The following is a 24,874-nucleotide window of genomic DNA, read 5'->3' as shown; positions in this document are numbered from 1 at the left end:
TAGTTCATACACACTGCACATAGTGTCATCACACCAACTGAGTCCACATATAGTCCATACACACATCACACCAACTGAGTCCACATATAGTCCATACACACATCACACCAACTGAGTCCACATACAGTCCATACACACATCACACCAACTGAGTCCACATATAGTCCATACACACTGCATATAGTGACATCACACCAACTGAGTCCACATATAGTCCATACACACATCACACCAACTGAGTCCACATATAGTCCATACATACTGCATATAGTGACATCACACCAACTGAGACCACATATAGTCCATACACACATCACACCAACTGAGTCCACATACAGTCCATACACACTGCATATAGTGACATCACACCAACTGAGTCCACATACAGTCCATACACACTGCACACCAACTGAGACCACATATAGTCCATACACACATCACACCAACTGAGTCCACATATAGTCCATACACACATCACACCAACTGAGACCACATATAGTCCATACACACATCACACCAACTGAGTCCACATATAGTCCATACACACATCACACCAACTGAGTCCACATATAGTCCATACACACATCACACCAACTGAGTCCACATATAGTCCATACACACATCACACCAACTGAGTCCACATATAGTCCATACACACTGCACATAGTGTCATCACACCAACTGAGTCCACATATAGTCCATACACACATCACACCAACTGAGTCCACATATAGTCCATACACACATCACACCAACTGAGTCCACATATAGTCCATACACACATCACACCAACTGAGTCCACATATAGTCCATACACACATCACACCAACTGAGTCCACATATAGTCCATACACACATCACACCAACTGAGTCCACATATAGTCCATACACACATCACACCAACTGAGTCCACATATAGTCCATACACACATCACACCAACTGAGACCACATATAGTCCATACATACTGCATATAGTGACATCACACCAACTGAGTCCACATATAGTCCATACATACTGCATATAGTGACATCACACCAACTGGAACCAGCTGTCCTTCTCATAACCAGCTGTCGAGTCACCTGGTGTGTGTGTGTGTGGAGAGATCATCCCATAAAGCCTTCAGGTGGTATGTTTGTGTGCCCAGAAACTTAAAAGGACACATCACTGCTGTTCAGTCGTCATAGTCTGTCTTCCTCTATTTGTGAGTGTAGCACTATGATGATAGAGGACACTCTCTTTTCACACCACTAGCTAACTAACATTTGCTCCGGTCCAACATTAAACCAACTCGGAAGTTCAAAGACATTCAAAGTTGACCCGAAGAAGCGCTCCTCTGTAGGTATAGTTCTGTAGGCCTCATTCAGATCATACACGTCATAACAAGATGCCCAGTGCTTCAGAGCCAGCTTCCCCATCCTCTCTCTTCCTGATTAAACCATGCTCTTACGGCAAGCTTCCCCATCCTCTCTCTTCCTGATTAAACCATGCTCTTACGGCAAGCTTCCCCATCCTCTCTCTTCCTGATTAAACCATGCTCTTACGGCAAGCTTCCCCATCCTCTCTCTTCCTGATTAAACCATGCTCTTACGGCAAGCTTCCCCATCCTCTCTCTTCCTGATTAAACCATGCTCTTACGGCAAGCTTCCCCATCCTCTCTCTTCCTGATTAAACCATGCTCTTACGGCAAGCTTCCCCATCCTCTCTCTTCCTGATTAAACCATGCTCTTACGGCAAGCTTCCCCATCCACTCTCTTCCTGATTAAACCATGCTCTTACGGCAAGCTTCCCCATCCACTCTCTTCCTGATTAAACCATGCTTTACGGCAAGCTTCCCCATCATCTCTCTTCCTGATTAAACCATGCTCTTACGGCAAGCTTCCCCATCCTCTTTCTTCCTGATTAAACCATGCTCTTACGACAAGCTTCCCCATCCTCTCTCTTCCTGATTAAACCATGCTCTTACGGCAAGCTTCCCCATCCTCTCTCTTCCTGATTAAACCATGCTCTTACGGCAAGCTTCCCCATCCTCTCTCTTCCTGATTAAACTATGCTCTTACGGCAAGCTTCCCCATCCTCTCTCTTCCTGATTAAACCATGCTCTTACGGCTTGCTTCCTCCATCCTGTCTTCCTGATTAAACCATGCTCTTACGGCAAGCTTCCTCCAGCCTCTCTCTTCCTGATTAAACCATGCTCTTACGGCAAGCTTCCTCCATCCTCTCTCTTCCTGATTAAACCATGCTCTTACTACGGCATGCTTCCCCATCCTCTCTCTTCCTGATTAAACCATGCTCTTACGGCAAGCTTCCTCATCCTCTCTCTTCCTGATTAAACTATGCTCTTACGGCAAGCTTCCCCATCCTCTCTCTTCCTGATTAAACCATGCTCTTACGGCAAAATACAATTTGCTCTTAACGACTTTCCTATGCAGATGAAATTGCTTTCCCGCTCCACAGCAAGCTGCTCTTTCTGCCCTGATCGGTGAAGTCATTTAATGTCCAGCTAAATGTCAAATATATACAGTACCAGTCAAAAGTGTGGACACACCTACTCATTCCAGGGTTTTTCTTTATTTAGACTATTTTCTACATTGTAGAGTAATAGTGAAGACATCAAAAACTATGAAATAACTCATATGGAATCATGTAGTAACCAAAGTAAGTAGCCATCGATTGTCTAACTCTTTTGGGGGTTACTACATGATTCAATATTTGTAATTTTAATAGTTTTGATATCTTCACTATTATTCTACAATGTAGAAAATAGTCCAAATAAAGAAAAACACTTGAATGACTAGGTGTGTCAATTTGTGATTGGTACTGTTTATATTTCGGAGGTTTAAAAAGGAACAGAAGAAACATATAAACCAGTACTTTTTGGAACTTTATTTTGCAGATCAGAACAGTGGAATGAAATTTAAAAAACAAATGGTTCCAAACCCTGCTTCCGGTCAAAGCTGTTTAAAGTGGCGTGAAAATAGTGTTTCTCATGCAGAAAGCAGAGTAGTTCCTCTCCAGTGGGTGTTGCGTTAGTGTCAATATCTCCCAGGTGAGAGTGATGTCAGATGAAAAAGCAGGTGTGTCAGGGAGCATGATCCTTGCTTAGTCATCGACACTTCTGTTACTGTGTATCCTGGCCGACACACACACACACACACACACACACACACACACACACACACACACACACACACACACACACACACACACACACACACACACACACACACACACACACACACACACACACACTTTGGTAAGAGCAGATCTGAGGTGGGTCCGCTGTTTCTCTCTCTGTGTGTGATCAGGTGTCCTGGTAGGGCATTGTGAAGCAGCCTGGTGTATCGTCGTTAGGGTCTCGTGTGGTGGAGCTCCCTGCGGACACAGCGTGGACATGGCTGGGCCTTCTGACGACACTCTGTATGGACCACCGCTCTGCAGACATCACATCTGGATCACACACACACCGAAATACAACAACAATCTGTGGTGATTATAGGCTGGTCGATTTCACCAATGTCAGAAATGTATTGTAAATCAGAGGGAAAACATCACAATAGTAAAAATGTGGATAAAATGTAGTTTTAATGGCCCTGTTCAGTTCAGCCCAGTCTGTCTAAGATGTACCACCTGTTGCCATCCTGCCAGGTGTCTATAGGACAGGACAACATACTACACAGGTGGCTGTCTCTCCATCCATCATTCGATTCATCATTCCATCAATCATTTCATCATTTCATTCATTATTTCATCATTCCATCAATCATACCATCAATCCATTCATCATACCATCCATCATTCCATCCATCCTTCCATTCATCATTCCATCATTCCATTCATCATTCCATCATTCCATTCATCATTCCATCATTCCATTCATCATTCCATCATACCTCGGCAAGACGGAGCTGCTCTTCCTCCCGGGGAAGGACTGCCCGTTCCATGATCTCGCCATCACGGTTGACAACTCCATTGTGTCCTCCTCCCAGAGCGCCAAGAACCTTGGCGTGATCCTGGACAACACCCTGTCGTTCTCAACTAACATCAAGGCGGTGGTCCGTTCCTGTAGGTTCATGCTCTACAACATCCGCAGAGTACGACCCTGCCTCACACAGGAAGCGGCGCCGGTCCTAATCCAGGCACTTGTCATCTCCCGTCTGGATTACTGCAACTCGCTGTTGGCTGGGCTCCCTGCCTGTGCCCCTACAACTCATCCAGAACGCCGCAGCCCGTCTGGTGTTCAACCTTCCCAAGTTCTCTCACGTCACCCCGCTCCTCCGCTCTCTCCACTGGCTTCCAGTTGAAGCTCGCATCCGCTACAAGACCATGGTGCTTGCCTACGGAGCTGTGAGGGGAACGGCACCTCAGTACCTCCAGGCTCTGATCAGGCCCTACACCCAAACAAGGGCACTGCGTTCATCCACCTCTGGCCTGCTCGCCTCCCTACCACTGAGGAAGTACAGTTCCCGCTCAGCCCAGTCAAAACTGTTCGCTGCTCTGGCCCCCCAATGGTGGAACAAACTCCCTCACGACGCCAGGACAGCGGAGTCAATCACCACCTTCCGGAGACACCTGAAACCCCACCTCTTTAAGGAATACCTAGGATAGGATAAGTAATCCCTCTCACCCCCCCTTTAAGATTTAGATGCACTATTGTAAAGTGACTGTTCCACTGGATGTCATAAGGTGAATGCACCAATTTGTAAGTCGCTCTGGATAAGAGCGTCTGCTAAATGACTTAAATGTAAATGTAAATGTAAATTCCATCCTTCCATTCATCATTCCATCATTCCAACCATCATTCCATCATTCCATTCATCATTCCATTCATCATTCCATCATTCCATCCTTCCATTCCATCATTCCATCCTTCCATTCATCATTCCATCATTCCATCCATCATTCCATCATTCCATTCATCATACCATCATTCCATTCATCATTCCATCATTCCATTCATCATTCCATCATTCCATACATCATTCCATCCTTCCATTCATCATTCCATCATTCCATTCATTCATCATTCCATCATTCCATCCTTCCATTCATCATTCCATCTTTCCATTCATCATTCCATCATTCCATCCTTCCATTCATCATTCCATCCTTCCATTCATCATTCCATCCTTCCATTCATCATTCCATCATTCCATCATTCCATCCATCATTCCATCCTTCCATTCATCATTCCATCATTCCATCCATCCTTCCATTCATCATTCCATCCTTCCATTCATCATTCCATCCTTCCATTCATCATTCCATCCATTCCATTCATCATTCCATCCTTCCATTCATCATTCCATCCTTCCATTCATCATTCCATCCTTCCATTCATCATTCCATCATTCCATCCTTCCATTCATCATTCCATCCTTCCATTCATCATTCCATCATTCCATCCATCATTCCATCATTCCATTCATCATACCATCAATCCATTCATCATTCCATCATTCCATTCATCATTCCATCATTCCATCACACCATTCATCATTCCATTTATCATTCCATCCTTCCATTCATCATTCCATCATTCCATTCATCATTCCATTCATCATTCCATCAATCCATTCATCATTCCATCACACCATTCATCATTCATCATTCCATTCATCATTCCATCAATCCATTCATCATTCCATCACACCATTCATCATTCATCATTCCATTCATCATTCCATTCATCATTCCATCACACCATTCATCATATCACACCATTCATCATTCCATCCTTCCATTCATCATTCCATCATTCCATCACACCATTCATCATTCCATTCATCATTCCATCCTTCCATTCATCATTCCAATCATTCCATCATTCCATCCTTCCATTCATCATTCCATTCATCATTCCATCCTTCCATTCATCATTCCATCATTCCATTCCATCATTCCATCATTACATTCATCACTCCATCCTTCCATTCATCATTCCATCATTCCATTCCATCATTCCATCATTCCATTCATCATTCCATTCATCATTCCATCATTCCATTCCATCATTGCATTCATCATTCCATCATTGCATTCATCATTCCATCATTCCATTCCATCATTCCATTCCATCATTCCATTCATCATTCCATCCATCATTCCATCCTTCCATTCATCATTCCATCCATCATTCCATCCATCATTCCTTCCTTCCATTCATCATTCCATCATTCCATTCCATCATTCCATCATTCCATTCCATCATTCCATCATTCCATCATTCCATCATTGCATTCATCATTCCATCATTCCATTCCATCATTCCATCATTCCATTCATCATTCCATCCATCATTCCATCCTTCCATTCATCATTCCATCCATCCTTCCATTCATCATTCCATCATTCCATCATTCCATTCCATCATTCCATCATTCCATCATTCCATCATTGCATTCATCATTCCATCATTCCATTCCATCATTCCATTCATCATTCCATCCATCATTCCATCCTTCCATTCATCATTCCATCCATCCTTCCATTCATCATTCCATTCCATCATTCCATCATTCCATTCCATCATTCCATTCATCATTCCATCCATCATTCCATCCTTCCATTCATCATTCCATTCATCATTCCATCATTCCATTCATCAGTCCATCAGCTGAGCAATACATATGCATCTTTACTACATACATGCCTTCAGGAAGTACCCCTTGACTTATTCCACATTTGGCTGTGTTACAGCCTGAATTCAAAATGGATTCAATTGATTTCTTTCTCCCCCATCTAAACACAATACCCCATAATGGCAAAGTGCACATTTATCGAAAATGAAATACAGAAATATCAAATTTACATAAGTATTCACACCCCTGAGTCAATACATGTTAGAATAATTGCTGCCAAAGGTGTGAGTCTTTATGGGTAATTCTCTAAGAGCTTTACACACCTGGATTGCACAATATTTTATAAAAATTAAAAAAACGTAATTCCACTTTGACATTGGGTATTGTGTGTAGGCCAGTGCCACAAAATCTAAATGTAATCCATTTTAAATTCAGGCTGTAACACACCAAAATGTGGTAGGGAGATTTTCCTAGCCACCATGCTTCTACACCTGCATTACTTGCTGTTAGGAGTTTTAGGCTGGGTTTCTGTACAGCACTTTGAGATATCAGCTGATGTACGAAGGGCTATATAAATACATTTGATTTGATTTTGGTAAAAGACAAGAGCTGTGAAAACTTTCTGAAAGCGCTGTAAGTATCTCAAAGACTAGAAGAAAAGATGAGATTGCATCCTAAAACGTATGGAACATAGAATGGTGAAAGCATCTACTGTGCCTGAAAAGAACAACATTTAGAGAGACATTTTGAAGGGTCAAAAGAGACAATAAATTGGAATACACAATATTGTAGAGCATGAGTATGGAATGCATCACCCTCAACATATCTCATCAACAGGGATGTAGTGGAGCAGGTTGTTAGCTTCAAGTTCCTTGGTGTCCACATCACCAACAAACTAGAATGGTCCAAACACACCAAGACAGTCGTGAAGAGGGCACAACAAAGCCTATTCCCCCTCAGGAATCTAAAAAGATTTTGTATGGGTCCTGAGATCCTCAAAAGATTCTACACCTGCAACATCGAGAGCATCCTGACTGTTTGCATCACTGCCTGGTACGGCAATAGCTCGGTCTCTGACCGCAAGGCACTACAGAGGGTAGTGCCTGCGGCCCAGATCATCACTGGGGTTAAGCTGCCTGCCATCCAGGACCTCTACACCAGGCGGTGTCAGAGGAAGGCCCTAAAAATTGTCAAAGACCCCACCCACAGACTGTTCTCTCTACTACCGCAAGGCAAGCGGTACCGGAGTGCCAAGTCTAGGACAAAAAGGCTTCTCAACAATTTTTACTCCCAAGCCATGAGACTCCTGAACCAATGGTTACCTGGACCATTTGCATTGTGTGCTGCCCCCCCCCCCAACCCCTCTTCTACGCTGCTGCTACTCTCTGTTTATCATATATGCATAGTCACTTTAACTATACATCCATGTACAATACTACCTCAATTGGGCCGACCAACTAGTGCTCCCGCACATTGGCTAACCGGGCTACCTGCAATGGGTCCCACCACCCGCCAACCCCTCTTTTTACGCTTCTGCTACTCTCTGTTCATCACATATGCATAGTCACTTTAACCATATCTACATGTACATACTACCTCAATCTGCCTGACTAACCGGTGTCTGTATGTAGCCTCGCTACTTTTATAGCCTCGCTACTGCCTGTCTTTTTACTGTTGTTTTATTTCTTTACTTACCTATTGTTCACCTAATACCTTTTTTGCACTATTGGTTAGAGCCTGTAAGTAAGCATTTCACTCTACCCCTGTTGAATTCGGCGCACGTGACAAATAAACTTTGATTTGATCTATAGCATTGGTTATGACATTTGTGCCAAAACGGGGCACCAGTCCAATAGAATCCAATTCTGCACCACTTGATGTTTAACAGTGCATACAGTGCCTTTCAAAAGTATTCATCCCCCTTGGTGTTTTTCCTATTTTGTTGCATTACAACCTGTAATTTAAATGGATTTTTATTTGGATTTCATGTGATGGACATACACAAATAGTCCAAATTGGTGAAGTGAAATGAAAAAATTACTTGTTTCAAAAAATTCTGAAAGATAAAACACTTAAAAATGTCTGTTCATATGTATTCACCCCTTTTGCTATGAAGCCCCTAAATAAGATCTGGAGCCACCAATTACCTTAAAGTCACATAATTAGTTAAATAAAGTCCACCTGTGTGCAATCTAAGTGGTGGACTTTATTTAACTAATTATGTTTGTAGGTTTGTAGGCCTCCTTGCTCGCACACGCCTTTTCAGTTCTGCCCACAAATGTTCTATAGGATTGAGGTCAGGGCTTTGTGATGGCCACTCCAATACCTTGACTTTGTTGTCCTTAAGCCATTTTGCCACAACTTTGGAAGTATGCTTGGGGTCGTTGTCCATTTGGAAGACCCATTTGCGACCAAGCTTTAACTTCCTGACTGATGTCTTGAGATATTGCTTCAATATATCCACATAATGTTCCGTCCTCATGACGCCATCTATTTTGTGAAGTGCACCAGTTCCTCCTGCAGCAAAGCACTCCCAAAACATGATGCTGCCACCCCCGTGCTTCACAGTTGGGATGGTGTTCTTTGGCTTGCAAGTCTCCCGCTTTTTCCTCCAAACATAACGATGGTCATTATGGCCAAACAGTTCTAATTTTGTTTCATCAGACCCAAGGATATTTTTCCAAAAAGTACGATCTTTGTCCCCATGTGCAGTTGCAAACCATAGTCTGGCTTTTTTATGGCGGTTTTGGAGCAGTGGCCTCTTCCTTGCTGAGCAGCCTTTCAGGTTATGTCGATATAGGACTAATTTTTCTGTGGATATAGATACTTTTGTACCTGTTTCCTCCAGTATCTTCACAAGGTCCTTTGATGTTCTTCTGGGATTGATTTGCACTTTTCGCACCAAAGTACGTTAATCTCTAGGCGACAGAACGCGTCTCCTTACTGAGCGGTATGACGGTTGTGTGGTCCCATGGTGTTTATACTTGCATACTATTGTTTGTACAGATGAACGTGGTACCTTCAGGCATTTGGAAATTGCTCCCAAGGATGAACCAGACTTGTGGACGTCTATAATATTTTTCTGAGGTCTTGGCTGATTTCTTTTGATTTTCCAATGATGTCAAGCAAAGAGGCACTGCGTTTGAAGGTAGGCCTTGAAATACATCCACAGGTACACCTCCAATTGACTCAAGTTATGTGAATTAGCCAATCAGAAGCATCTAAAACAATTCTGGAATTTTCCAAGCTGTTTAAAAGGCACAGTCAACTTAGTGTATGTAAACTTCTGACCCACTGGAATTTTGGAAAAAACAATTGTTGGAAAAATTACTTGAGTCATGCACAAAGTAGATGTCGTAATTGACTTGCCAAAACTATAGTTTGATAACAAGACATTTGTGGAGTGGTTGAAAAATGAGTTTTAATGACTCCAACCTAAGTGTATGTAAACATTCGACTTCAACTGTATATATACACATACATACACACACCTGTTCTGAAGGGCCCCAGAGTCTCCAATACCAGAAAGCAAGGGGCACCACCAAGCAAGTGGCACCATGAAGACCAAGGAGCTCTCCAAACAGGTCAGGGACGTTTTGGAGAAGTACAGATTAGGGTTGAGTTATAAAAAAATATCAGAAACTTTGAACATCCCACAGAACCATTAATATAATTGAAAGGATATGGCACCACAACAAACCTGACAAGAGAGGGCCGCTCACCAAAACTCACAGACCAGGAAAGGATTAAACAGAGAGGCAACAAACTTTAAGCCGTACACTCCACAGAGATGGCCTTTACGGAAGAGTGGCCAGAAGAAAAGCCATTGCTTAAAGAAAGCAAACATGTTTGGTGTTTCCCAAAAGGCACGTGGGAGACTCCCCAAACATATGGAAGAAGGTGAGACAAAAATGCAGCTTTTTGCTCATCAATGAAAAAACTCATCACCCCGAGAACACCATCCCCACAGTGAAGCATGGTGGTGGCAGCATCATGTTGTGTGGATGTTTTTCCCCATCGGCAGGGACTGGGAAACTGGTCAGAATTGAAGGAATGTGGCGCTAAATACAGGGAAATTCTTGAGGGAAACCTGTTCACCTTCCAGCAGGACAATTAAAAAATATATATATATTTTACCTTTATTTTACTAGGCAAGTCAGTTAAGAACAAGTTCTTATTCTCAATGACGACCTAGGGTTAACTGCTTGTTCAGGGGCAGAACGACAGATTTGTACCTTGTCAGCGCAGGGATTTGACCTTTCGGTTACTAGTCCAACGCTCTAACCACTAGGCTATGCTACCGCCCCAAATGACCCTATGCATACTGCTAAAGAAACACTTGAGTGGTTTAAGGGGAAACATTTCAATGTCTTTGAATGGCCTAGTCAAAGCGCAGACCTCAAACCAATTGAGAATCAGTGGTATGACTTCAAGATTGCTGTACACCATCCAACTTGAAGGAGCTGGAGCAGTTTTGCCTTGAAGAATGGGCAAAAATCCCAGTGGCTAGATGTGCCAAGCTTATAGAGACATACCCCAAGAGACTTGCAGCTGTAATTCCTGCAAAAGGTGGCTCTACAACGTATTGACTTTGGGTGGGTGAAACGTTATGTACGCTGAAATTTTCTGTTTTTTTGTCTTATTTCTTGTTTGTTTCACAATAAAACATATTTTGTGTCTTCAAAATGGTAGGCATGTTGTGTAAATCAAACGATACAAACACCCCAAAAATCCAATTTTAATTCCAGGTTGTAAGGCAACAAAATTGAAAAAATGCCAAGGGCAAACTGACGGAGTGTCCAAGGTTATGTTATTAATGCTGACACAACCAGACCAGGAGAGGAGCAGGTCTCACTCTGGCCTGCAGCCCTCTCCCTCCCTCCCTCCCTCCCTCCCTCCCTCCCTCTGGCCTAGAGCTCTCGCTCTTGCCCTCCCTCCCTCCCTCTCTGGCCTAGAGCTCTCGCCCTCCCTCCCTCTCTGGCCTAGAGGTCTCGCCCTCCCTCCCTCCCTCTCTGGCCTAGAGCTCTCCCTCCCTCCCTCCCTCCCTCCCTCCCTCCCTCTCTCTCTGGCCTAGAACTCCCTCTGGCCTAAATCCCTCGCTCTCTCTCTGGCCTAGAGCTCTCGCCCTCCCTCCCCCTCCCTCCCTCCCTCCCTCCCTCCCTCCCTCCCTCCCTCTCTCTCTCTCCCGCCTCCCTCCCTCTCTGGCCTAGATCTCTCCCTCCCTACCTGGCCTAGAGCTCCCGCCCTCCCTCCCTCTTTGGCCTAGATCTCTCTCTCCATCCCTCCCTCCCTGGCCTAGAGCTCTCTCTGGACTAGAGTGGTCTCTCCCTCCCTCCCTGGCCTAGAGCTCTCGCCCTCCCTCTCTCTCTGGGCTAGAGATCTCACTCTCTCTCTGGCCTAGAGCTCCCGCCCTCCCTCCCTATCTGACCTAGATCTCTCCCCCCCTCCCTCTCTCTCTCTCTCTGGCCTAGAGATCTCACTCTCCCTCCCTCTCTCTCTGGCCTATAGCTCCCGCCCTCCCTCCCTCTCTGGCCTAGATCTCTCTCTCTCTCCCTCCCTCCCTCTCTGGCCTAGAGCTCTCTCTCTCTCTGGCCTAGAGTGGTCTCTCTCTCCCTCTCTGGCCTAGAGCTCTCTCTCTCTCCCTCTCTGGCCTAGAGCTCTCTCCCTCTCTGGCCAAGAGCTCTCTCAATTCAATTGAATTCAAGGGTTTTATTGGCATGGGTTAAACAGGTGTTAACATTGCCAAAGCAAGTGAGTGATAATTTTGATTGTTTATTTCACTTTTGTATATTAACAGTAAACATTACACATACAGAAGTTTCAAAACAATAAAGACATTACAAATGTAATTTATATATATACAGTGTTTTAACAATGTACAAATGGTTAAAGGACACAATATAAAATAAATAGGCATAAATATGGGTTGTATTTACAATGGTGTTTGTTCTTCACTGGTTGCCCTTTTCTCGTGGCAACAGGTCACAAATCTTGCTGCTGTGATGGCACACTGTGGAATCAGTGGATTCACCCAGTAGATATGGGAGTTTATCAAAATTGGATTTGTTTTCAAATTCTTTGTGGATCTGTGTAATCTGAGGGAAATATGTATCTCCAATATGGTCATACATTGGGCAGGAGGTTAGGAAGTGCAGCTCAGTTTCCACCTCATTTTGTGGGCAGTGTGCACATAGCCTGTCTTCTCTTGAGAGCCATGTCTGCCTACGGCGGCCTTTCTCAATAGCAAGGCTATGCTCACTGAGTCTGTACATAGTCAAAGCTTTCCTTAATTTTGGGTCAGTCACAGTGGTCAGGTATTCTGCCACTGTGTACTCTCTGTTTAGGGCCAAATAGCATTCTAGTTTGCTCTGTTTTTTTGTTAATTCTTTCCAATGTGTCAAGTAATTATCTTTTTGTTTTCTCATGATTTGGTTGGGTCTAATTGTGCTGCTGTCCTGGGGCTCTGTAGGGTGTGTTTGTGAACAGAGCCCCAGGACCAGCTTGCTTAGGGGACTCTTCTCCAGGTTCATCTCTCTGTAGGTGATGGCTTTGTTATGGAAGGTTTGGGAATCGCTTCCTTTTAGGTGGTTATAGAATTTAACGGCTCTTTTCTGGATTTTGATAATCCAGATAATTCTGCTCTGCATGCATTATTTGGTGTTCTATGTTGTACACGGAGGATATTTTTGCAGAATTCTGCGTGCAGAGTCTCAATTTGGCGAGCGGACCCCAGACCTCACAACCATAAAGGGCAATGGGCTCTATGACTGATTCAAGTATTTTTAGCCAAATCCTAATTGTTATGTTGAAATTTGTGTTCCTTTTGATGGCATAGAATGCCCTTCTTGCCTTGTCTCTCAGATTGTTCACAGCTTTGTGGAAGTTACCTGTGGCGCTAATGTTTAGGCCAAGATATGTATAGTTTTTTGTGTGCTCTAGGGCAACAGTGTCTAGATGGAATTTGTATTTGTGGTCCTGGTGACTGGACCTTTTTTGGAACACCATTATTTTGGTCTTACTGAGATTTACTGTCAGGGCCCAGGTCTGACAGAATCTGTGCAGAAGATCTAGGTGCTGCTGTAGGCCCTCCTTGGTTGGTGACAGAAGCTCCAGATCGTCAGAAAACAGCAGACATTTGACTTTGGATTCTGATAGGGTGAGGCCGGGTGCTGCAGACTTCTGTAGTGCCCGCGCCAATTCGTTGATATATATGTTGAAGAGGGTGGGGCCTAAGGTGCATCCCTGTCTCACCCCACGGCCCTGTGTGAAGAAATGTGTGTTTTTTGCCAATTTTAACCACACACTTGTTGTTTGTGTACATGGATTTTATAATGTCGTATGTTTTACCCCCAACACCACTTTCCATCAGTTTGTATAGCAGACCCTCATGCCAAATTGAGTTGAATGCTTTTTTGAAATCAACAAAGCATGAGAAGACTGCCTTTGTTTTGGTTTGTTTGTTTGTCAATTAGGGTGTGCAGGGTGAATACATGGTCTGTTGTACGGTAATTTGGTAAAAAGCCAATTTTAAATTTGCTCAGTACGTTGTTTTCATTGAGGAAATGTACGAGTCTGCTGTTAATGATAATGCAGAGGATTTTCCCAAGGTTACCGTTGACGCATATTCCACAGTAGTTATTGGGGTCAAATTTGTCTCCACTTTTGTGGATTGGGGTGATCAGTCCTTGGTTCTAAATATTGGGGAAGATGCCAGAGCTAAGGATGATGTTAAAGAGTTTTAGTGTAGCCAATTGGAATTTGTTGTCTGTATATTTGATCATTTCATTGAGGATACCATCAACACCACAGGCCTTTTTGGGTTGGAGGGTTTTTATTTAGTCCTGTAGCTCATTCAAGGTAATTGGAGAATCCAGTGGGTTCTGGTAGTCTTTAATAGTTGATTCTAAGATCTGTATTTGATCATGTATATGTTTTTGCTCTTTGTTCTTTGTTATAGAGCCAAAAAGATTGGAGAAGTGGTTTACCCTAACATCTCCATACATCTCCATTTTGGATAGATAACTCTGTGTTGTTGTTTGTTTAGTGTTTTCCAATTTTCCCAGAAGTGGTTAGATTCTATGGATTCTTCAATTACATTGAGCTGATTTCTGACGTGCTGTTCCTTCTTTTTCCGTAGTGTATTTCTGTATTGTTTTAGTGATTCACCATAGTGAAGGTGTAGACTCAGGTTTTCAGTAGTGTATTTCTGTATTGTTTTAGTGATTCACCATAGTGAAGGCGTAGACTCAGGTGTTCTGGGTCTCTATGTTTTTGGTTGGACAGGTTTCTCAATTTCTTTCTTAGATTTTTGCATTCTTCATCAAACCATTTGTCATTTTTGTTCATTTTCTTCGGTTTTCTATTTGAGATTTTTAGATTTGATAGGGAAGCTGAGAGGTCAAATATACTGATAAGATTTTCTACTGCCAAGTTTACACCTTCACTATTACAGTGGAACGTTTTACAGAGGAAATTGTCTAAAAGGGATTGAATTTGTTGTTGCCTAATTGTTTTTTGGTAGGTTTCCAAACTGCATTCTTTCCATCTATAGCATTTCTTATAGTTACTCAGTTATTTTGGCTTTGATGCCTCTTTGATGCCTTGATGCCTCATGATTGAATATTCCTTCTGTAGCTCAGTTGGTAGAGCATGGCGCTTGTAACGCCAGGGTAGTGGGTTCGATCCCCGGGACCACCCATACGTAGAATGTATGCACACATGACTGTAAGTCGCTTTGGATTAAAGCGTCTGCTAAATGGCATATATTATTATTATTATATTAAGTAGACTGCTTTTGCTGTGGTCTGATAGGGGTGTTAGTGGACTGACTGTGAACGCTCTGAGAGACTCTGGGTTGAGGTCAGTGATAAAGTAGTTCACAGTACTACTGCCAAGAGATGAGCTATAGGTGTTCCTACCATAGGAGTCCCCTTGAAGCCTACCATTGACTATGTACATACCCAGCGTGCGACAGAGCTGCAGGAGTTGTGACCCGTTTTTGTTGGTTATGTTGTCATAGTTGTGCCTAGGGGGCATATGTGGGAAGGAATGCTGTCACCTCCAGGCAGATGTTTGTCCCCCTGTGTGCTGATGGTGTCAGGTTCTTGTCCGGTTCTGGCATTTAGGTCGCCACAGACTAGTACATGTCCCTGGGCCTGGAAATGATTGATTTCCCCCTCCAGGGTGGAGAAGCTGTCTTCATTAAAGTATGGGGCTTCTAGTGGGGGGATATAGGTAGCACACAGGAGAACATTTTTCTCTGTTAAGATAATTTCCTTTTGAATTTCAAGCCAAACGTAAAATGTTCCTGTTTTGATTAATTTAATGGAGTGAGTTATGTCTGCTCTATACCAAATTAGCATACCCCCTGAGTCCTTTCCCTGTTTCACACCTGATAGTTTGTTGGATGGGACTACCAGCTCTCTGTAACCTAGAGGGCAACCAGTGGGTCCGTCTCCAGTGGGTCCGTCTCCTCTCCTCTTGCAGGATGACAATGTCTGTATTACCGATTTCTTTGGTGAAGTCCGGGTTCCTGCTATTTAGGCCAAAGGCAGATGACCTCAGGCCTTGGATATTCCAGGATGATATAGTGAAGGCTTTTTGTTCCATAGTGTCTAATGTTGTTGGTCGTGGTTTGGCCTCAGGCCAGTAAGTGTGAGCAGAGCCTCCCTCTCCCTCTCTCTGGCCTAGAGCTCTCTCCCCCTCTGGCCTAGAGCTCTCTCTCTCTCTCCCTCTCTGGCCTAGAGCTCTCTCTCTCTCTCTCCCCTCTGGCCTAGAGCTCTCTCTCTCTGACCTAGAGCTCTCTCCCCCTCTGGCCTAGAGCTCTCTCTCTCTCTCCCTCTCTGGCCTAGAGCTCTCTCTCTCTCTCTCCCTCTCTGGCCTATAGCTCTCTCTCTCTGACCTAGAGCTCTCTCCCCCTCTGGCCTAGAGCTCTCTCCCCCTCTGGCCTAGAGCTCTCTCTCTCTCTTTTCTCTCTCCCTCCCTCCCTCCCTCCCTCCCTCCCTCCCTCCCTCCCTCCCTCCCTCCCTCCCTCCCTCCCTCCCTCCCTGGCCTAGAGCTCTTTCTCTCTACCTCCCTCTCTCTCTCTCTCCCTCTCCCTGGCCTAGAGCTCGCTCTCCCTCTCTGGCCTAGAGCTCTCTCTCCCTCTCTCTGGCCTAGAGCTCTCTCTCTCTCTCCCTCTCTGGCCTAGAGCTCTCTCCCCCTCTGGCCTAGAGCTCTCTCCTCCTCTGGCATTGAGCTCTCTCCCCCTCTGGCCTAGAGCTCTCTCCCCCTTTGGACTAGAGCTCTCTCCCCCTCTGGACTAGAGCTCTCTCCCCCTCTGGACTAGAGCTCTCTCCCCCTCTGGACTAGAGCTCTCTCCCCCTCTGGCCTAGAGCTCTCTCCCCCTCTGGCCTAGAGCTCTCTCCCCCTCTGGCCTAGAGCTCTCTCGCTCTCTGGCCTAGAGCTCTCTCCCCCTCTGGCCTAGAGCTCTCTCGCTCTCTGGCCTAGAGCTCTCTCCCCCTCTGGCCTAGAGCTCTCTCGCTCTCTGGCCTAGAGCTCTCTCCCCCTCTGGCCTAGAGCTCTCTCGCTCTCTGGCCTAGAGCTCTCTCGCTCTCTGGCCTAGAGCTCTCTCGCTCTCCCTCTCTCTCAATTCAATTTAAGGGCTTTATTGACATGGGAAACACATGTTAACATTGCCAAAAAAAATTAACAGTAAACATTACACTCTTAGAAGTTCCAAAAGAATAAACACATTTTAAATATGGCCTAGAGTGCTCTCTCCTGACCTCCACTCTGTCCTCTCCCTTACTGACCTCCTCTCTGTCCTCTTCCTTCCTGACCTCTCTGTCTTCTCCTCTACCTGATTTCTTCAGTCCTCTCCCCTTCCTGACCTCCTCTTTGTGCTCTCCTCTTCTTCCCTGACCTCCTCTCTGTCCTCTCCTCTCCTCTTCCTTCCTGACCTCTCTGTCCTCTCCTCTTCCTTCCTGACCTCCTGTCTGCCCTCTTCTCTTCCTTCCTGACCTCTCTGTCCTCTCATCTCCCTTCCTGATCTCCTCTCTGTCCTCTCCTCTTCCTTCCTGACCCCTCCTCTTCCTTCCTGACCTCTCTGTCCTCTCCTCTTCTTTCCCGACCTCTCTGTCCTCTCCTCTTCTTTCCTGACCTCCTCTCTGTCCTCTCCTCTTCTTTCCCGACCTCTCTGTCCTCTCCTCTCCTCGTCCTTCCTGACCTCCTCTCTGTCCTCTCCTCTTCCTCCTCGGACCTCTCCTTTCTCCTCTCCTCTCCTCTCCTCTCCTCTCCTCTCCTCTCCTTCCTTCCTGACCTCCTCTCCTCCTCTCCTCTTCCTCTCGGACCTCTCCCTTCCTCCTCTCCTCTCCTCTCCTCTCCTCTCCTCTCCTCTCCCTGATCTCCTCTCTGTCCTCTCCTCTTCCTTCCTGACCTCCTCTCTGTCCTCTCCTCTCCTCTCCTTCCTTCCTGACCTCCTCTCTGTCCTTCCTCCTCTTCCTCTCGGACGTCTCCCTTCCTCCTCTCCTCTCCTCACCTCTCCTCTCCTCTCCTCTCCTTTCCTCTCCTCTCCTCTCTGTCCTCTCCTCTTCCTGATCTCCTCTCTGTCCTCTCCTCTCCTCTTCCTTCCTGACCTCCTCTCTGTCCTCTCCTCTCCTCTTCCTTCCTGACCTCCTCTCTGTCCTCTCCTCTTCCTCTCGGATCTCTCCTCTCCTCTCTCTTCCTGATCTCCTCTCTGTCCTCTCCTCTCCTCTTCCTGATCTCCTCTCTGTCCTCTCCTCTCCTCTTCCTGATCTTCATTCCTTTTCAGTGAAACATCAAACCTCCCTGAGGTGAGAGAGGGCCATTCCTTTTCAGTAGCATGTCATAAGGCTCAGGTAGAAGGAGACGAGGACAGTGACAGGGACAGAGCAAGGAGGATCAACTGCTCCTCTCCATAATGGTGCCATGTCCCTATCACCCATGCCCCTTCCAGCTGGTGTGACTAACAAGAGACAGAGACACACTCCTCTTTACTCCATTCATTCTCCAGGATGCCATCATGATCTAAGATCAGTTTTCTGCATTACCCCGAAAAGCTAAAGGTGCGAAATGCAGAAATCGCTCCGCCATTTCCTGGTTGCGGGTTAGTGGGATATTGGGCTGATCCTAGATCTGTGCATACAGGGGACTCACCTCTTAGTAGCACTCTCCTGGAAGGGGTAGATGACCTGTCCGTTCTGACACATCTCACAGATGAAGCCCTTCTCTCTGCTCTGTCTGCAGCTGTAGACGTGGGAACTGGCAAACTGAATCACCTTGGAGAGGAAGGGGGCCAGCGTCCCATCTATCACCTGTAGGGACAGGGGGAGGGAAAAAAATAGGACATGTTCTAAATTCTCATTCTAAATCAACCATTCTATTTCCCATCTACATTAATTCCCTGCAGTCATATATTCTACTATAGAGAGAGAACAAGACAGGAGGATTTTCTCTTCCTGACAAACAGGGTTGATACAGGTCCCAACGGGAGCCACTGCAAAGAGATGGACAAGAGTTTGTCAGGAATTCACAAAACTAATAAAGGCCCTGGGAGAAAGAACTGGAGGCTGGAGAGGCCTGGGAAGGAGGTGTTGGGGGGGTAACATGAGGGGGAGTCCTTTTTTTGTGAGGGGCCGTTTTAGCAAAATAAAATGATATGTGAACGCCATTTACTGGACTGGGGGGTGCGTAGTTAAAAACCAGCAGGGCCTTTGAATCTTGGGGGCCTGGTAGAGAGAGCATTGTGGCCCCTTTGAATGAGTCTGGGGAAGGGAAGGGGCCCAGCCTGAGTAGACCTCCAGAGAACACTGAGGGAGGCTGAGACAAGTGGCTACACCTGGCTCCGGCTGCACCAATTAAAGGGCCTGCCAGGCATTCTTCAGCCTGGGGGGAGAGAAGAGAAGGAGAAAGAGAGAGAGAGAAGGGCAGAGGGAAGGAGAGGGTGAAGGAGAAAGGAGACCACCCCAACCCCTCCCCTCCTACTGGAGATGGATACTCTGCAGGGGAGGGGGAGGTTATGTCTGGATGGTTTGGACAGAGAAAGACATTACATCATGTCAAATGTAATGTACATCAAATATATTTTGATTTGTGTTAACACTTTCTGGGTTACGACATGATTCCATATGTGTTATTTCATAGTTTTGATGACTTCAATGTAGAAAATAGTACAAATAAAGAAAAACCCTGGTATGAGTAGGTGTGTCCAAACTTTTGACTGGTGCTGTACGTGATTGCATACAAATGTAAGCCATGTTTGAAATGACGTTTAAGTCAAATGTTATATCTGTTTGTGCTTCTTTCGGTCAATTTGCAGTCTACAAATGATTTGTCATTATGTTCTGGCCCCCTGACCATCCACTCAACACAAAAATCATCCCGCGGCTGAATCCAGTTGATGATCCCTGACCTAAAGAATGGGTGACAACCAGGAATAGTCCTTACACAGTAACACCTCAAGCAGTGGCTGAAAACACAACCCCCCCCATCCCTACATCCCTCCACCCCCCCCCCATCCCCCATCCCCCATCCCTCCATCCCCCATCCCAGAGGCTGTGTTCCCTCCATTCTGGGAGAGATACAACACTGTTGCTGTTTAGAATGGTGACATGAGTCATGCTGCTGCCCATCAATCAAAGGCTGTGCGTAGTGTGGAGCAGGTAGGGAGTCAGCCAGCCAGCCATGCCGAGCAGCCAGCCAGCCAGCCATGTCGAGCAGCCAGCCAGCCATGCCAGCAGCCAGCCAGCCAGCCATGTCGAGCAGCCAGCCAGCCATGTCGAGCAGCCAGCCAGCCATGCCGAGCAGCCAGCCAGCCATGCCGAGCAGCTAGCCAGCCATGCCGAGCAGCCAGCCAGCCAGGCCGAGCAACCAGCCAGCCAGGCCGAGCAACCAGCCAGCCATGCCGAGCAGCCAGCCATGCCGCGCAGCCAGCCATGCCGCGCAGCCAGCCAGCCATGCCGCGCAGCCAGCCAGCCAACCAGCCAGCCAACCAGCCAGCCAGCCAGCCAGCCAGCCATGCCGCGCAGCCAGCCAGCCAGCCAGCCATGCCGCGCAGCCAGCCATGCCGCGCAGCCAGCCAGCCAGCCAGCCAGCCAGCCAGCCAGCCAGCCATGCCAGCCAGCCAGCCAGCCAGCCAGACAGCCAGCCAGCCATGCCACGCAGCCAGCCAGCCAGCCATGCCGCGCAGCCAGCCAGCCAGCCATGCCGCGCAGCCAGCCAGCCAGCCATGCCGCGCAGCCAGCCAGCCAGCCATGCCGCGCAGCCAGCCAGCCAGCCATGCCTCGCAGCCAGCCAGCCAGCCATGCCGCGCAGCCAGCCATGCCGCGCAGCCAGCCAGCCATGCCGCGCAGCCAGCCAGCCAGCCATGCCGCGCAGCCAGCCAGCCAGCCAGCCAGCCATGCTGCGTAGCCAGCCAGCCAGCCCAGCCAGCCAGCAGCCAGCCAGCCAGCCAGCCATGCCGCGCAGCCAGCCAGCCAGCCATGCCGCGCAGCCAGCCAGCCAGCCATGCCGCGCAGCCAGCCAGCCAGCCATGCCGCGCAGCCAGCCAGCCAGCCAGTGCAGCCAGCCAGCCATGCCGCGCAGCCAGCCAGCCAGCCATGCCGCGCAGCCAGCCAGCCATGCCGCGCAGCCAGCCAGCCAGCCATGCCGCGCAGCCAGCCAGCCATGCCGCGCAGCCAGCCAGCCATGCCGCGCAGCCAGCCAGCCAGCCAGCCATGCCGCGCAGCCAGCCAGCCAGCCATGCCGCGCAGCCAGCCAGCCAGCCATGCCGCGCAGCCAGCCAGCCAGCCAGCCAGCCATGCCGAGCAGCCAGCCAGCCAGCCAGCCATGCCGCGCAGCCAGCCAGCCATGCCGCGCAGCCAGCCAGCCAGCCAGCCAGCCAGCCAGCCATGCCGCGCAGCCAGCCAGCCAGCCATGCCGCGCCGTGCAGCCAGCCAGCCAGCCATGCCGCGCAGCCAGCCAGCCGTGCCGCGCAGCCAGCCAGCCAGCCAGTGCAGCCAGCCAGCCATGCCGCGCAGCCAGCCAGCCAGCCATGCCGCGCAGCCAGCCAGCCATGCCGCGCAGCCAGCCAGCCAGCCATGCCGCGCAGCCAGCCAGCCAGCCATGCCGCGCAGCCAGCCAGCCAGCCATGCCGCGCAGCCAGCCAGCCATGCCGCGCAGCCACCCATGCCGCGCAGCCAGCCAGCCAGCCAGCCATGCCGCGCAGCCAGCCAGCCAGCCATGCCGCGCAGCCAGCCAGACAGCCATGCCGCGCAGCCAGCCAGACAGCCATGCCGCGCAGCCAGCCAGCCAGCCAGCCAGACATGCCGCGCAGCCAGCCAGCCAGCCAGCCAGCCATGCCGCGCAGCCAGCCAGCCAGCCATGCCGCGCAGCCAGCCAGCCAGCCAGCCAGCCAGCCAGACATGCCGTGCAGCCAGCCAGCCAGCCATGCCGCGCAGCCAGCCAGCCATGCCGCGCAGCCAGCCATGCCGCGCAGCCAGCCATGCCGCGCAGCCATGCCGCGCAGCCAGCCAGCCAACCAGCCAGCCAGCCATGCCGCGCAGCCAGCCATGCCGCGCAGCCAGCCAGCCAGCCAGCCATGCCGGGCAGCCAGCCAGCCATGCCGCGCAGCCAGCCAGACAGCCATGCCGCGCAGCAAGCCAGCCAGACATGCTGCGCAGCCAGCCAGCCAGCCATGCCGCGCAGCCAGCCAGCCATGCCGCGCAGTCAGCCAGCCAGCCATGCCGCGCAGCCAGCCAGCCAGCCAGACATGCCGCGCAGCCAGCCAGCCAGCCAACCATGCCGCGCAGCCAGCCAGCCATGCCGAGCAGCCAGCCAGCAAGCCATGCCGAGCAGCCAGCCAGCCAGCCATGCCGAGCAGCCAGCCAGCCAGCCATGCCGAGCAGCCAGCCAGCCATGCCGAGCAGCCGAGCAGCCAGGCTGAGCAGCCAGCCAGCAAGGCCGAGCAGCCAGCCAGCCAGGCCGAGCAGCCAGCCAGCCATGCCGAGCAGCCAGCCAGCCAGCCAGGCCGAGCAGCCGGCCAGGCCGAGCAGCCGGCCTGCCATGCGGAGCATCCTGCCAGCCAGCCAGCCAGGCCAAGCATCGAGCCAGCCAGCAAGCCAGGCCGAGCAGCCAGCCAGCCAGCCATGCCGAGCAGCCAGCCAGCCAGGCCGAGCAGCCAGCCAGCCAGGCCGAGCAGCCAGCCAGCCATGCCGAGCAGCCAGCCAGCCAGCCAGGCCGAGCAGCCAGCCAGCCATGCGGAGCATCCTGCCAGCCAGCCAGCCAGGCCGAGCATCGAGCCAGCCAGAAAGCCATGCCGAGCAACCAGCCAGCCAGGCCGAGCAACCAGCCAGCCAGGCCGAGCAACCAGCCAGCCAGGCCGAGCAACCAGCCAGCCATGCCGAGCAGCCAGCCAGCCATCCAAGCCAGCCATGCCGAGCAGCCAGCCAGCCAGCCATGCCGCGCAGCCAGCCATGCCGCGCAGCCAGCCATGCCGCGCAGCCAGCCATGCCGCGCAGCCAGCCAGCCAGCCAGCCAACCATCCATGCCGCGCAGCCAGCCAGCCATCCATGCCGCGCAGCCAGCCATCCATGCCGCGCAGCCAGCCAGCCAGCCAGCCATGCCGCGCAGCCAGCCAGCCAGCCAGGCCGAGCAGCCAGCCAGCCAGGCCGAGCAACCAGCCAGCCAGGCCGAGCAACCAGCCAGCCAGGCCGAGCAACCAGCCAGCCGAAACAGCCAGCCAGGCCGAGCAGCCAGCCAGCCAGAGCAGCCAGCGTGTCCCTCATCCCCTAGCCTAGTCCAGATGATATATGTCCCCCCTGATCAAAGCTGACACCAGGGGTAATTAAGACACTCCATCATTTAGCTAAGCTGAATGAAACCACTGGCACCACACCACGCTGGGTTCTGACTGTGACGGATGCTCAGTGGACACGGAGAGAGGGAGATCAAGGGAAACTGAGGGAGGGAGGGAGGCAAAATAAATGGCGGGAGAGGTATGAATGAACAGGGGGATGCTTTGGATGACAGTAGCACTAGGGCTCCCCGTCTTTGCCAACCAGGTGGATACATTCTCCACAGAGAAGTGACCCTCCACCCAGAGCTGGTCTGAAGAAGGGGTGCAGAGCAGAGCGGAGAGGGGCCACCGTTTATTTGTCCTGCCTACAGCTGCCTTCCTTCGCTGCAGTGTCATTGTGACTGTTCCTGGAACAAACCACCCCCAACTTCTTCCACCCTCCCCAAATCCTCCTCATCCCTCACATCCGATAAAGTCACGCCCCTCTGGCCCTGTCCCGTGCAGGGGGCTTTGTGGTCCAAACGGCTTAATCCCCTAAAACCTCTATTTAACACCCGCTACGTTATCCCTCTCTAGTGTTCCCCTGATGAAGGCCTGGAACCTCCATTAGTGATGCTAAGAAAGCCACCCGGATTACACACATAAAGACATGGTGAGGTCTGTTTGGATAACACGCTCCCTGCCACCCCACTCACCAAACAGGATTTACCACCAGCCCCCAGTGTGCAGAGAGGAGAGTCTGTCTACTAGTGAGTGACAGACTTTGATTGCAGAAGACAGAGAGTGATTACAGAAGACGTAGAGAGTGTTTACAGAAGACGTAGAGAGTGATTACAGAAGACGTAGAGAGTGATTACAGAAGACGTAGAGAGTGATTACAGAAGACGTAGAGAGTGTTTACAGAAGACGTAGAGAGTGTTTACAGAAGACGTAGAGAGTGTTTACAGAAGACGTAGAGAGTGTTTACAGAAGACGTAGAGAGTGTTTACAGAAGACGTAGAGAGTGTTTACAGAAGACGTATAGAGTGATTACAGAAGACGTAGAGAGTGATTACAGAAGACGTAGAGAGTGATTACAGAAGACGTAGAGAGTGTTTACAGAAGACGTAGAGAGTGTTTACAGAAGACGTAGAGAGTGTTTACAGAAGACGTAGAGAGTGTTTACAGAAGACGTAGAGAGTGTTTACAGAAGACGTAGAGAGTGTTTACAGAAGACGTATAGAGTGATTACAGAAGACGTAGAGAGTGATTACGGAAGACGTAGAGAGAGATTACAGAAGACGTAGAGAGAGATTACAGAAGACGTAGAGAGTGTTTACAGAAGACGTATAACAGAAGACGTAGAGAGTGATTACAGAAGACGTATAGAGTGATTACAGAAGACGTAGAGAGTGATTACAGAAGACGTAGAGAGTATTTACAGAAGACGTATAACAGAAGACGTAGGGAGTGATTACAGAAGATGTAGAGAGTGATTACAGAAGACGTATAACAGAAGACGTAGAGAGTGATTACAGAAG

At 48.9% G+C, this 24,874-nt stretch overlaps 1 protein-coding gene across 1 annotated transcript in view; it reads right to left on the bottom strand.

Moving 5' to 3' along the window:
- Nucleotides 1–3,214: 3,214 nt before the first annotated feature.
- LOC124029264 (pleckstrin homology domain-containing family M member 3-like) overlaps nucleotides 3,215–24,874 on the bottom strand; it is an 81,020-nt gene continuing 59,360 nt past the window's right edge. Inside the window, 2 exon segments of the mRNA XM_046341061.1 lie at nucleotides 3,215–3,449; nucleotides 18,737–18,894. Of these exon segments, the coding sequence (XP_046197017.1) occupies nucleotides 3,350–3,449; nucleotides 18,737–18,894 (258 nt within the window). The 3' untranslated portion in view covers nucleotides 3,215–3,349.

The sequence above is a fragment of the Oncorhynchus gorbuscha genome, linkage group LG01 (assembly GCF_021184085.1).
Source record: "Oncorhynchus gorbuscha isolate QuinsamMale2020 ecotype Even-year linkage group LG01, OgorEven_v1.0, whole genome shotgun sequence".
NCBI classification, from domain to species: Eukaryota; Metazoa; Chordata; class Actinopteri; order Salmoniformes; family Salmonidae; genus Oncorhynchus; species Oncorhynchus gorbuscha.
Note: the sequence above shows the minus strand (reverse complement) of the source record. Positions and strands in the feature narration are given on the sequence as shown.